The sequence below is a fragment of the Salminus brasiliensis genome, chromosome 19, assembly GCF_030463535.1.
Source record: "Salminus brasiliensis chromosome 19, fSalBra1.hap2, whole genome shotgun sequence".
Taxonomy (NCBI): domain Eukaryota; kingdom Metazoa; phylum Chordata; class Actinopteri; order Characiformes; family Bryconidae; genus Salminus; species Salminus brasiliensis.
Genome location: NC_132896.1, coordinates 35,421,048 through 35,435,369, shown reverse-complemented (window position 1 = coordinate 35,435,369; position 14,322 = coordinate 35,421,048). Strand labels below are relative to the sequence as shown.

General features: G+C 40.7%; 1 protein-coding gene across 2 annotated transcripts in view; it reads right to left on the bottom strand.

The window, feature by feature from the left end:
* Nucleotides 1-14,322, bottom strand: part of LOC140540562 (teneurin-3) — a 192,860-nt gene that overhangs the window by 137,810 nt on the left and 40,728 nt on the right. For both annotated transcript variants that reach the window (XM_072662912.1, XM_072662913.1), the window contains exon 3: nucleotides 12,998-13,273. In XM_072662912.1, the coding sequence (XP_072519013.1) occupies nucleotides 12,998-13,273 (276 nt within the window). The remainder of the gene's footprint in view (nucleotides 1-12,997; nucleotides 13,274-14,322) is intronic.

Here is a 14,322-nt window from a genome sequence, read left to right as displayed (position 1 = left end):
TTGTATTTATTTAATATAATTTTTATATTAACTTTATTTTAATGTTTAGTATGTATATAGTTTTGTCCTCCTGTGGTGCGTCAACCTGAGCCTCAGCACAAGCATTTCAATGCATAAATGTCCTGACATGTCGTGCAAATGACAAATAAACCTGAAACTTGAAACTTGGTCCTGGTGAAGTCTTGGTCTTGACTCGACTACCAGACTTTGACGTATCCTGGTCTCTGTCTTGACTCAGACTGGCCTGTACACTATGAATTCTAATGCATTCAACTGATGGTCAGATGGTCCTAGATGATTTCAGAAGATCCCACTGCCCCTCTCAGGCAGTGGCAGGACAACACCTCCAAAACAGAATTGCTCCATAACTCCATAATTTGGCTCTCAGATCACACCTGAAAATGACAGTACTGTCCCTGGGGCATGGCCATGATCTGCCAGATAGCCTAACCTCTCCCAAAGCTGGTAGAACTTTGTATTGGGGAAGGCCCAGCTAGTAGGGGACTGGAAAAGTGACACTAAAGTGATGTGACCAACATTTAACCTCAAACAACATTTAAGCTACTGAACATCTGCTGTGTAAAACCTTTATCACAGTGATCTGAATATAAATTTCACCGCCAGAACGCCTGTACGACTGGGCCACACAAGACTGAAAGAGTCAGGGCTGGGCCAAGGGCATGCTCAGCCCTTGCTCCTAGACCTTGCCAGGAAACTGTTGGAGTCCCAGCTGGGTTTTGAGCTCCACCATGACAACCTGACCACCACTCTGTTCTTAGTGGATGATACAACAAAGCAGGGCTCTGAATGTTGCAGCACAATCTGTGAAAACACACTGTTTGATGTCCCACTGACCCCAGCCACTGGGTTCACGGACAACTCCAGGGCTTCTTGCTGGGAGAACGATTGTTGGACAGAATGACAATAGTGTGGAGGCTGTGGTCAGCAACATGGAGAAGGTCAGCTCCGAGGTTTAAGACGAGGAACTCAAACAAAACAGTCCTTGCATGCAAATGTTTAACGGACAGCAGCGGCAGACTTTCTTTGGGCAAGAGTTTTTACTGCTGTTTTATTATCCGTTACATTTTAACATGTAATTACATGATATTTATAATTACGTTTGATTTGCATTCTCTATTCACAGCTTTGAATATGGATTTTATGTGGGAGACAGAAATGGTTTAAGCAGTATATGTGAGATATCAATCACATTTTATATTACGTGAGTGTCTGTTATAAATATGTAATAACACATTAACAACCCATTCAGAATTAGAAAAATATACTTTATTCATCCCAGTATTTCTGATACTGAATGGGTTGTTAATGTGTTATTACACATTTATTACAAAGACGTAATAGAAAGTGTAACAATAATTCTAATTACTGTCTAATTATACTAATAATAATAATACTAATTAAAGTCTAATTACTGGTGATGTGTTCAGAGTTAGAGTGATTATATTACTGGATTACAGATGATATAGTTTATAGTACAACGTCTGTTATAGCCCATGCAATTAGAGAACTGTAGCCCAATAGTAGTAAAAGGCATTTATTACACATGTATAACTGCTCAATAATATTAATCAATATCTTATCACAGCTATTGAGGAACACTTGTGTAATTACATGGGTTAAACACCTGTTGCTAATCTAGAGATTAACATAAAAAAACAGGCTGTACGAACAAGAGGCTGTCCCTCTAAACATCTATATTCACGCAATCTGTAGTACTGTAATCCATCTGTAACAGTAAATGCATTACCAGTAGCTACACTGCTATTGTAGGGATTGTGAATGTGTAATTACACAGTTATTACAGACACTTAAAACAAAGTGGGATTTGAAAGTCATGCAAAAGTACATGTATTTTATGTATTTGAATATTTGGGGCTATTTAGATCAAACAGAATGTGCTGTGTTGTGCTATGATGCAATGTAAGATCACAATATGCAAGTTTAGCTGTGTATGTATTCTTGGCTCACTGTCTTTCTACACCAACTCTTGTTGATGGTGCAATAACCAAGTGTCCCTCACAGTCTCGGCAGCATGCTAAAGATTCAACACTTAAACACGGACCGAGCAGGAGAGCTGGAAGGATAATGTAAATAAACTGTAAAAGATAATAGTGATTTTTTTGTAAAGTTAAGCTTTTCTTTTACACGATCGTAAAATGCAATTTTAAGCCGCTTTGAGAGTCAGAACTGTTCTACAGTGTCTAGCAAATTCAAATCATAGTAAAATATCCCCTAACAGGCTAACGAGGGCTGAAATGAACATTTACAGGCTTGTTCAAACGAACTGCAAGTAATTACGTATACAATTAACTGTTCTGAGAGCTGATAACTGTTCTGTGGGTTGTAGGAGTTGAAACAGTGGCTCGGTCACCAGCTGCTGCTCTCACAAGCATGAGCCGTTCGACATCTCCTTTACTTCCAAAGGCCTGCGGCTGTGAGACGTCTGCAGTGCTACGAGGGGACATCAAGGGCATGGGAGAAGGTCAGCTTTGACATCACAGATAACAGAAATGGGAACATTTGACAGTGTTAGTCGCTGACCATATGGCTCCTCATATATAGAAATATCAGAGGTGTGGGAAGTCCAGGCTGAATCACTAAATCACAGATTCTGAAGAACAGAGACTCTTCAAACACGACCCAGTTCTGAACCTGATTTGCAGTTTGTTCTGAATCCATTGTTCTCACATCCATTTAGAGTGGTGTCAGGTTATTCAGACTGAAATCCAACATGGTGACTTGTATGCAAATCAACTCATAACCAACAACTAATCATCTATGTTAAAATTCCCATAACATTAATATCCAGTATAAAGTTCTAATATCATTAATATCCAGTATGAAGTTCTAATAACATTAATATCCAGTATAAAGCTCTAATGACATTAATATTCAGTATGAAGTTCTAATAACATTAATATCCAGTATGAAGTTCTAATAACATTAATATCCAGTATGAAGTTCTAATAACATTAATATCCAGTATAAAGCTCTAATGACATTAATATTCAGTATGAAGTTCTAATAACATTAATATCCAGTATGAAGTTCTAATAACATTAATATCCAGTATGAAGTTCTAATAACATTAATATCCAGTATAAAGCTCTAATGACATTAATATTCAGTATGAAGTTCTAATAACATTAATATCCAGTATGAAGTTCTAATAACATTAATATCCAGTATGAAGCTCTAATAACATTAATATCCAGTATGAAGTTCTAATAGCATTAATATCCAGTATGAAGCTCTAGTAACATTAATATCCAGTATGAAGTTCTAATAACATTAATATCCAGTGTGAAGCTCTAATATCATTAATATCCAGTATGAAGTTCTAATAACATTAATATCCAGTATGAAGTTCTAATAACATTAATATCCAGTATGAAGCTCTAATATCAATTATATCCAGTATGAATGAAAGAATGAAAGTATCTGTGAGTGTAAATACAAAATTATAATACAATATTTAGATCTTCCAAGTCTATGTGTGTGTGTGTGTGTGTGTGTGAGTGTGTGTGTGTGTGTGTGTGTGTGTGTGAGTGTGTTCTCTTGGGTGCTGGTCGTAGCTAGCGGACACTGCCCTGTGCTCTCTCAGTGACCGGGTGACCGGCCGCAATGAGAAAGCTTCAAACGAGAACCTCATCAGCTTTTCCGTTTGAAGTTTTGCATTCCAGCTCACGCGGGACAAACACACACACACACACACACACACACACACTGCTGAGGAGCGCTAGAAGTGACTGGCTGGATTTGTGGAAGGAGCGCAGATGGTTGTTCACCCCTGACCACGTTGGGTCCGATTGTTGAGGACGCAAGAGCTCATTCGCAACAACCAGAGTCTGCCTCCATCAGTCGGGTAAATATTTTGGTGTCATAAATCGAGGCGGGGTGCAAATCACAGCCATGACAGATGGCTGGTTAAGCACCCCCGCTGAAGAGCGAGTGAGGGTCCGTCTGACTCACTCACACGGACCTGTCTGTGTCCCCCACTCGGGGACTGTAAGCGCTGAGATCAGGAGCGCTCATAAGCTGCTTTGATTAAAATGTGCTTCTCTGTTGGTTCTCTGAATAAAATAACAAAAAAGGGCTTCGGCCTGGCTGCTAAACACACACACCCCCCTCTAATTCTGCTGGGATAGCAGCTGTGTTACGACTGGAAATAGAAATAAAAGTAAAAAATAATTTCTTAATGGGATGATGATTTAAAGCAACATGGAGCAGTTCCACCTTAAATCTGCAGCTTCAGGATCATGGTGAAGCTCCACTGACTGTATCAGTTCTACTTAAATCAGCAGCTTCAGGATCATGGTGAAGCTCCACTGACTGTATCAGTTCTACTTAAATCTGCAGCTTCAGGATCATGGTGAAGCTCCACTGACTGTATCAGTTCTACTTAAATCAGCAGCTTCAGGATCATGGTGAAGCTCCACTGACTGTATCAGTTCTACTTAAATCAGCAGCTTCAGGATCATGGTGAAGCTCCACTGACTGTATCAGTTCTACTTAAATCAGCAGCTTCAGGATCATGGTGAAGCTCCACTGACTGTATCAGTTCTATCTTAAATCAGCAGCTTCAGGATCATGGTGAAGCTCCACTGACTGTATCAGTTCTACTTAAATCAGCAGCTTCAGGATCATGGTGAAGCTCCACTGACTGTATCAGTTCTACTTAAATCAGCAGCTTCAGGATCATGGTGAAGCTCCACTGACTGTATCAGTTCTACTTAAATCAGCAGCTTCAGGATCATGGTGAAGCTCCACTGACTGTATCAGTTCTATCTTAAATCAGCAGCTTCAGGATCATGGTGAAGCTCCACTGACTGTATCAGTTCTACTTAAATCAGCAGCTTCAGGATCATGGTGAAGCTCCACTGACTGTATCAGTTCTACTTAAATCAGCAGCTTCAGGATCATGGTGAAGCTCCACTGACTGTATCAGGGAGAACAGCATCTCTATCGGTGCTACTCCGGGCTCGGAGCTCTGCTAACTGCACTATGGAGCTCTGGTGAAGCGAGCAGGACGGCACTCTCCAGAACTGCTGTGTAACGCTGCAGAACCCATAGAGTCATATTAGTGTACAATCCTGTAGTATTACTCAACCACTTCAGCCCACATGCTGCTCTACCTCTCAGTGATGCTTCTGTATCTCTCAGCTTGTCCAAAAATGCATGTGTAAAATGTGTCTTTTAATAGAGGTTAAAAGCGTGAATTACACCTTCAGACTGCAGGGGGAGCCCAGGAGCAAGAAATACCAACTGTTAACTTCACAATTCGGCGTTTGTAATTAAGGCTAGGCCCAGAGTTCAAGGGGTTAAACTCCACTCCAGACACAACCTTCAGAACCAGGACTAGTGTTATTAGCAGATCCTTTAAGTTCTGTGACCAATGAGAGCCCATGAGTGTCCATGTCCCTGCCGCCGGTTCACTCCTTTTCCTTCCTTGGAGCACTTTCAGTAGATACTGACCACTGCATAGCGGACTGAACACCCCACAAGACCTGCTTGCTGATGTTCTGACCCAGTCATTGTCTAGAACCTCACAGTCTGGTCAAAGTGTCTCAGATTCTTACGCTTGTCCATTTTTCTGCTTCATCACCTTCATCACCTTCAAGAACTGTTCTGTTCTCTCACTGCCTAATATGTAGATCCACCCCTCGACAGACAGCCGCTGTAGATAATCATTGTTTTTCACTTCACCTGTCAGTGGTGCTAATGTTATGGCTGATCGGTGTAGACCTCCATTGCTTGCTACATTGATACATTGACCTCGAAACTACAGAAGCAAATGCGTTTCGGACGATCTACTGCATTCGAGGTGAGGGAGGCAAGGAAACTGGGTGTGTTTCATTTTCCACCAAACTATTCCTTCAAGGGGAAGGTAAACCACCCCACATACCGACACTGTAGGTCATTGATCCTCTGGTAATGGTGAGGTGGACTGGACAAAAAAAGGGGGCAGCTGGATGCCCAGGCTATTTTCTGCCCAAGCGAAGAGCTCCTGCAACTTTTGTTCACGCTGATGACTTTTGTCACAGAGCCGTTCCTGGCCAGACACTGGAAGCCTTGCGCGTTCCTTACAGGAATACAAATTAGATAAAGTTCCTCAAAGGGACAAAAAGTTAGCTCCAACTTTACCACATTAAATGAACTTGGCAGGTGCTGTGCTGCTGAGGAATTGAGGATCACACACACACACACACACACACACACTCCAGCAATATTCCTGGGGGGAAAGGCTTCAAGACCATCCAGCTCTTTATTTTCTAATTTTCTAAATTTATATTCAATCATCATTTGGTCATTAAAAGCCCTTTAAAAGCCTTTCAGCTTCGCCTTTCATCTAATCTGACAATAAGAAGTAGCAAAAGGTTCCTCAGACTCGCTCCTTTTAGAAGCCGGGGATGTAATTACTGACTGATTTGTCACGCCGTAATTGGTTTGTCTAATCTGGCGAAATGCTAAATAAAGTGCAACTCAAAAAAACATGAAAACACGAGACCTACATTGAAATGCATGCAGCGAACCCAAACCCAACCCCAAACCCAACCCCAACGCGCAATATTTACCCTCTTTCTTTAGCAGCAGTGTTTCATCCCTGCGCTAGAAAATGCTCCACAAGCTCTTGTTCAAAGCAGCTGGAACCAGCGGGATCTGCGGACTCACACAAACAGCAGCTGCAGAACCGTCTTCAATCTGCGCTCATTTCTGATGGCACGCCATCCAAAATTCATACAGAAAAACTGCATTATTTAGAGGCTGGTATGATAACTTTAGATTTACGGAAGCGGTGTAATGCAGCACCTCCATACCTTGAAAGTTTCAGAACAATAGGAATAGCAGAGTGGTTATCTGGCTCCGTGCTGTGATTGAGATACACTCACCCCATTCTAAACCTATAGGCATTATTAATCTGGAGCTGGTCCTCCTTTACTCTCAGCTCTACCAGCAGCAGCAGCAGGTCTGGAGCTCTGCTGCAGTTACTGAGTCAGTTGGAGGCTTTTCTGCACTCTGCTCTGAGCTCAGCACTCGGCCCTGACCCCGCTCTGTACCTTTACGTGGTCTGACAGACACTCGGTGGCTGAGCTGCTCTCTGTGAGCTGTTCCTCCTAAACTCTTCCACTGTTCAATAATAACACCACTCACAGCTGATGGAGGAAGATCTAGGAGGGAGGAGATTTCACCAGCTGACTTGTTGTTGGTGCAGCGGTGTCTCCTATTACATACAGAACCACGCTGGAGTTCAGTGAGCTCTTCAGAACCTCCCGTTCTTTCACTGATGTGTGAAAATGTGTGGAGGTCCACCAGGTCCACATGATCTCTGAAGGTGTCCCAAGGAATCTGGCACCAACGTCCACCAGGCAAGTCCTGTAAGTTTGAGGTGGGACCTCCATGAGCATCAGTGATAATTGTCTTAAACCTGTTCACTGCTTTCCCTTCCCATGAGCACTTTTGGTAGGTACTGACCACTGCATACCAGACTGAACAACCCACAAGACCTGCCTGATGTTCTGGAGATGTTCTGATGCAGTCATTGTCTAGAACATCACAGATTGGTTCTTGTCAAAGTGTCTCAGATTCTTACGCTTGTTCATTTTTCCTGCTTCATCACCTTCAAGAGCTGACACCTGTTCACTCACTGACTAATACGTAGCTCCAGCCGTTGGCAGGAGACACTGGAACCAGATTATCTATGTTTTTTCACTTCAATATTAGAACAAATATCTTTATAGTTGTGAAAACGATGAACAAACGTTATGACATCCGGTCCTTAATAGACTTCTCTCTGCTTGCAGAACCAAACCAGAGTCTCTTTAATTTAAGGTCTTTTTCAGGTCCATGTAATAACAGACTGACTCAGCAGGGAGCGGTTAACCAAACACCATCCGATCAACATGTGTACATAAATCTTCAGCTAAAGGGGAAAAGGCCAGGCTAACCAGCTCTCCAATAACACTTGAGAGAGCGCAAGAGTGTGAGCGAGAGAGAGAGGGAGGGAGAGAGAGAGAGAGAGAGAGGCAGTTTCCTCATAGCAGGTTTTCATTTCAGGGTAATTCTGGCTCCACTTGATAAAATAACTTCATCAGAATGAGGATGTAAATGCAAACGGTTGCAGAGCATTTCATCAGGTCTCAATAATTAAGAACACGGTTCAGAAAATAGCTGATAATTACAGCACTTACACAGAAAGCAGAGGAAGAGTGATACTGGAGTAAAAACGCAGTGCAGTTTCATTACGCTCCCAAAACTGCAGACGAATGAAGTCTGCAAAAGTCTGTCTCTCAGCAGTGAGAGTGCCTGCCTGTAAAACTCTATATAACATTAGAATAAACCCAAATAAACATAAAGTCAGTGGTCAGTGAGTGTCTACCTGTAATTAACTCTATATAACATTAGAATAAACCCAAATAAACATAAAGTCAGTGGTCAGTGAGTGTCTACCTGTAATTAACTCTATATAACATTACAATAAACCCAAATAAACATAAAGTCAGTGGTCAGTGAGTGTCTACCTGTAATTAACTCTATATAACATTACAATAAACCCAAATAAACATAAAGTCAGTGGTCAGTGAGAGTGTCTACCTGTAATTAACTCTATATAACATTAGAATAAACCCACATAAACATAAAGTCAGTGGTCAGTGAAAGTGTCTACCTGTAATTAACTCTATATAACATTAGAATAAACCCAAATAAACATAAAGTCAGTGGTCAGTGAGAGTGTCTACCTGTAATTAACTCTATATAACATCAGAATAAACCCAAATAAACAGAAAGGCAATGGTCAGTGAGAGTGTTTACCTGTAATTAACTCTATATAACATCAGAATAAACCCAAATAAACAGAAAGTCAGTGTCAGTGAGAGTGTCTACCTGTAATTAACTCTATATAACATTAGAATAAACCCAAATAAACATAAAGTCAGTGGTCAGAGAGAGTGTCTACCTGTAATTAACTCTATATAACATTAGAATAAACCCAAATAAACATAAAGTCAGTGGTCAGTGAGAGTGTCTACCTGTAATTAACTCTATATAACATTAGAATAAACCCAAATAAACATAAAGTCAGTGGTCAGTGAGAGTGTCTACCTGTAATTAACTCTATATAACATCAGAATAAACCCAAATAAACAGAAAGTCAGTGTCAGTGAGAGTGTCTACCTGTAATTAACTCTATATAACATTACATTAAACCCAAATAAACAGAAAGTCAGTGTCAGTGAGAGTGTCTACCTGTAATTAACTCTATATAACATTACATTAAACCCAAATAAACATAAAGTCAGTGGTCAGTGAGAGCGTCTACCTGTAATTAACTCTATATAACATTATAATAAACCCAAATAAACAGAAAGTCAGTGGTCAGTGAGAGTGTCTACCTGTAATTAACTCTATATAACATTATAATAAACCCAAATAAACAGAAAGTCAGTGGTCAGTGAGAGTGTCTACCTGTAATTAACTCTATATAACATTAGAATAAACCCAAATAAACATAAAGTCAGTGGTCAGTGAGAGTGTCTACCTGTTATTAACTCTATATAACATTAGAATAAACCCAAATAAACATAAAGTCAGTGGTCAGTGAGAGTGTCTACCTGTAATTAACTCTATATAACATTAGAATAAACCCAAATAAACTTAAAAAGTAGTCAGTGAGAGTGTCTACCTGTAATTAACTTTATATAACATTAAAATAAACCCAAATAAACAGAAAGTCAGTGTCAGTGAGAGTGTCTACCTGTAATTAACTCTATATAACATTACAATAAACCCAAATAAACATAAAGTCAGTGGTCAGTGAGAGTGTCTACCTGTAATTAACTCTATATAACATTAGAATAAACCCAAATAAACTTAAAAAGTAGTCAGTGAGAGTGTCTACCTGTAATTAACTCTATATAACATTAAAATAAACCCAAATAAACATGAAGTCAGTGGTCAGTGAGAGTGTCTATTAGAATAAACCTTAATAACTAGATTGGTGTAAGGAGTATTTGATTGCATTCAGCCTGGAGAGTAAGATGATCAGTGAGGTCAGGTACTGATGTTGTTTTGGGTGGAGCGTCCCGTTCCATTGGTCACTGCTTTTTATGAAGATGATATAAGCTGTGTGTGAACACTGTGTCAGCAATGGCTGCAGCTGAACTCACTCGTTAGAAGGGCTGTCCGGATACTTTTGAACATACAGAGCATCTCTTTGTGTACTTACTAAGACTAATGTGGGCTGAAAGTTGACAGTCTGCACTTTCCTCTCAGTTTCACTGAAGCTGTGAGTCAGAAAGAGCTCCTAATAAAACCCAGCCTGACTTTGTTCGCACTCCTGAAGGTTATCTGATGAATCCTCACTCCTGGTAAAGGCGAACGAGATTCATCAAACAGGAGAACCTTTAATTTTACATCAGTCAGGTTTTCAAATCCATTTTCTAATGAATGTAACTCGTGTACCAGCCTTTAGCGTCCCAGTAAATCAACAGTGAGGCACAGCGCTCCTCTGAGAGAATAATTAGCTTCCTGTCTGCAGGGGTGAGCACTTAGCTGCTGCTCTAACACACTTCACTTTGGAAGAGTGGGTCATGGAGAGAGAGAGAGAGAGAGAGAGAGAGAGAGAGAGAGAGAGAGAGACATAGAGAGAGAGAGACAGAGAGTGAGAGAGACAGAGAGAGAGAGAGGGACAGAGAGAGAGAGAGAGAGAGAGAGAGAGAGAGAGAGAGAGTATCGGGGTGTAGCGATTCACACAGATATTATGTGAAAAATAAGAGGCTTCCAAAAAAAGGGCCTTATGTTAAACGACCTACAATTCATTATCATTCTTTAATGAAATTCACTGTAGTGATGCTTTTAGAAATGTACTTTCATTCAAATCTAAACAGTTTGATTGTGTACATAATAACGACATGTAGGATAATATCAACTAAAATTCTGCAGAAATGTCTGTATTATTGTATGTATAATAAGAGTACAGTATTAGAGGCTGTAGAGCAACACGGCGGAGTTTAGCCTGATCCATTCAGCTTAGCAGCACAGAAACACTCAACAGAACCTAAACAGAAACTAAAGCAAAACCATGTGTTACATATGGATACTTTAATATATATGAACAAAATACAAGAACAGAAGAACAGGTAATATCACCTGATTAAAAAAACACAGAATTGAACAAATATTATTTAATTATCAAATTATCAAAAATAATTGTTTTCAGTTGCTTTTGAAGGACATAGAAGCTAACCACAAGCTAACATGCTAACTGATAACTAAAATGGCAACCTGGACAGAACAAGGGTTACGTTAAAGGCTAACTGCAAGGTAAAATGCTACACATGGGCTAGCAGGCTAACAGAAAAGCATAATGAGCTGTGGGTTAAAACTTCAATAGCCTCAATTTAAAAAAAAAAAGTTTTTTTTACAGAACCAGAAAAACTATAATAACAATATTATAATAAACTATAAATAATAATAATAATAATTATATATTATATTATATATTTGTATTAAGTTACAGACATGCAAATTCTCATTAAAGTAATTTCTTAATTAAATGGAAATGTATGGTCTGTTTGTTTGTGCTGTTAAAAAAGGACACTGTCTGACCACCATCCTTCAGACAGTCCTTCCCTGAACACTGAGCTACAATCTGAAGTACAGCGCTTATAAAACAGCTCCACCGCGTCTCTCCCACTTCAGTCTCATCAGGGTGGCGTATGGACTCTATACGGCCTTTAGACAAACACGTCTGTCTAACAGCTGCTGTCTCACACACGTGTGTTTGATGCGTAGACGATTTGCTGATTTCAAAGCCGTTCCCACACTCCTTCAGGCACCCGCTTTCCAACATGAACCAATTTGCACTTCAAACCGGTGAGCTGCTCTCCATGCTGTAGTGTGTGTGTGTGTGTGTGTGTGTGTGTGTGTGTGTGTGTGTGTGTGAACGCTCACTGGCCCAGTTACACCCAGTGGAAATGTTCCGGAGTGTAAGCCGTGTGTGTTTCAGCATCAGTCCAAAGCTTCTGCTAAACCAGCCACATTACTGACTTCAAACGCCTACAACTCCCACAATGCATCTGTATGCACCTGCGGCTATAATCATACAGACCTCTGGCAGCAGAATTGAACCCTTAGAAATCCGCAGCTCTGACTGAATGTAATTGAGCAGGTACATCATTAATTACAGCTGCACTTTATATTTATTGTTGTATTTTTGCTTTGCTATTCAATCATACCTAATTGTAATTAATTAGTCTAATTAACTAATTAATTACAGTGTTGTGTGAACATTTACTGTCTGTTTCCATTGTGTATGACCACGTCCTAGGCTAAACTTCTGACCTTCTTCTGAATCCTGTCCAAATGACCTGCCACAATCCTCTTAATTTACTTTAATATACACGGTTTTCTGCACATTTTATTCACAAATTTGATTAATTTTACTAAATTACTAAATTTATTTTTGCACGCATCACATTTCATGTTTTATGTATTGCAATTTGTTTAATTTAGTTATAGATATAAAAGCAGTAATTGTGTCTCTGTAGACTCTTTCAACTTCAACTATATGTGGAGTTTGATCAGGGGTGCCTAAACTTTTTCATAAGACTATAAATCTATGCTTTAAATGCATGCTACATAATTAATATTTTTCTTTAAAAGAAAATGTGTTTAAAATTCTGTAAAAATTCTGTTAACTTTTGAGGCAGCAGGTAACTGTAGTGTGATAACAAATGACATGTAATTTGTTGATGTCATTTTAATTACTTTGTACTGCATTCCTCAAATTCTGGCTATAAGAGAGAAGTAATTAATATCAGATTACATAAAGTATTTTCAAATACTGTAATAAGTGAGACTTCTAAGGGTTAAATTACTCAGACTTCACATCCAGCCCACACACACACACACACACACACACACCTCAGCGACGGACCCACAGTGAGTGTGTAATAGTGTGTATGTCCGCACTCACCGCTGTCGTGGTCAGATTTGTTGTCCTGCTCCGTGTCCGTAAGGGTCAGGGCGGAGTTAGACTGGCTGGACAGGCGAGAGTCGTGTCCATGGGACTTCATGCCCCTCCCCCATAGTCGCATGGCACAGTCCGGAGAGATCCCCCCGCCCATGTTCTGGATGTGGTCCGGTCCTGCAGACTGGACGTGGTGATGGAGTCCAGTTTCGGCGCAGAAACTCAAACCGCGGCGAGGCACCGGACCACAGATGCCGAGCTGGCGAAGGGACAGAGTCTGACCTGCAGGACGAGGAACGAACAAGGTGGACAGGGGTTAGCATGGACACATGGTATGCAGCTACGGACATAGACCCACTGTCTTCATTGTCTAAAGAACCCTTGAGGAACCCTTGTTTTAAGATCGTATGCAGATGAAATCAGATTATTCTGTTTCTATGACAACATCACCATCCTAATGATCACTGGCCCCGCCCCCTCCTACTCTTACTCACACCTGATCCAGGTTCCCTGCTTGTTCAACGCTCCCCCAGAGTGCTCCGCTCATTAAAGAGGTCTCTTGGTTTCTTACTGAGCTCTAAGTCATATTTTCCTCTCCACTTTGCCCTGGTGTTGACTCCCTGCCTGCTCCGCTCGGTTTTCCGGCCTGTCTGCCCTCCGGACGCCCGTCTGCCGGAGTGTGAGCCTTGACTGTGTTTGCTTTGTGAGTCTGTTGTTAAATAAAAGCCACCCTGGTATTAATAAAGGTGCCACAGGCGGGTGTGATATCCACTGTGAGTGACAGCAGTGAGGCCCCTCCCACTTATCCTAAAGTTATAAGCCAAGAATGCTTTCTAAACTAATATGAGCCAATCAGAACAGAGCTCATTTACACATATACCAGCCTTAAAGGCACAGTAACAGAAACCGTGTGTTTAACTGTGAGGGATAAAGAGGAGCTGGATGACTGTTTATGATGATTCATAAAATACAGGACAGACGTCTGACAGGGTTCTCTCTCCAAAAAGCCTCCTACCCAAATGATTCACAAGACAGCAGGTCTTTACCCTGATGGCAGATGTATAGAGGGGTATAGAGGGGTAATGTGGTTAGGTGTTCTATAAGAAACGTAAGAAACGCCGGACTAGGCGGTGTGTTTGCCTGGCCGTGCCGCTGTGTGGCATTCCATCGTCTTTTCTTTTGCTTTCTTTATCATAAAAACAAAACAGATCCAGAGTTTTATTCTGCTCGAATGTAGGTCAACCCCCCCCCTCCGAGAAATAAATAAATAAAAAAAAACATCAGAGAACACTGGAGTGAGTATTAGAGCTTTAAGCTTCAGAGCCGTCCCA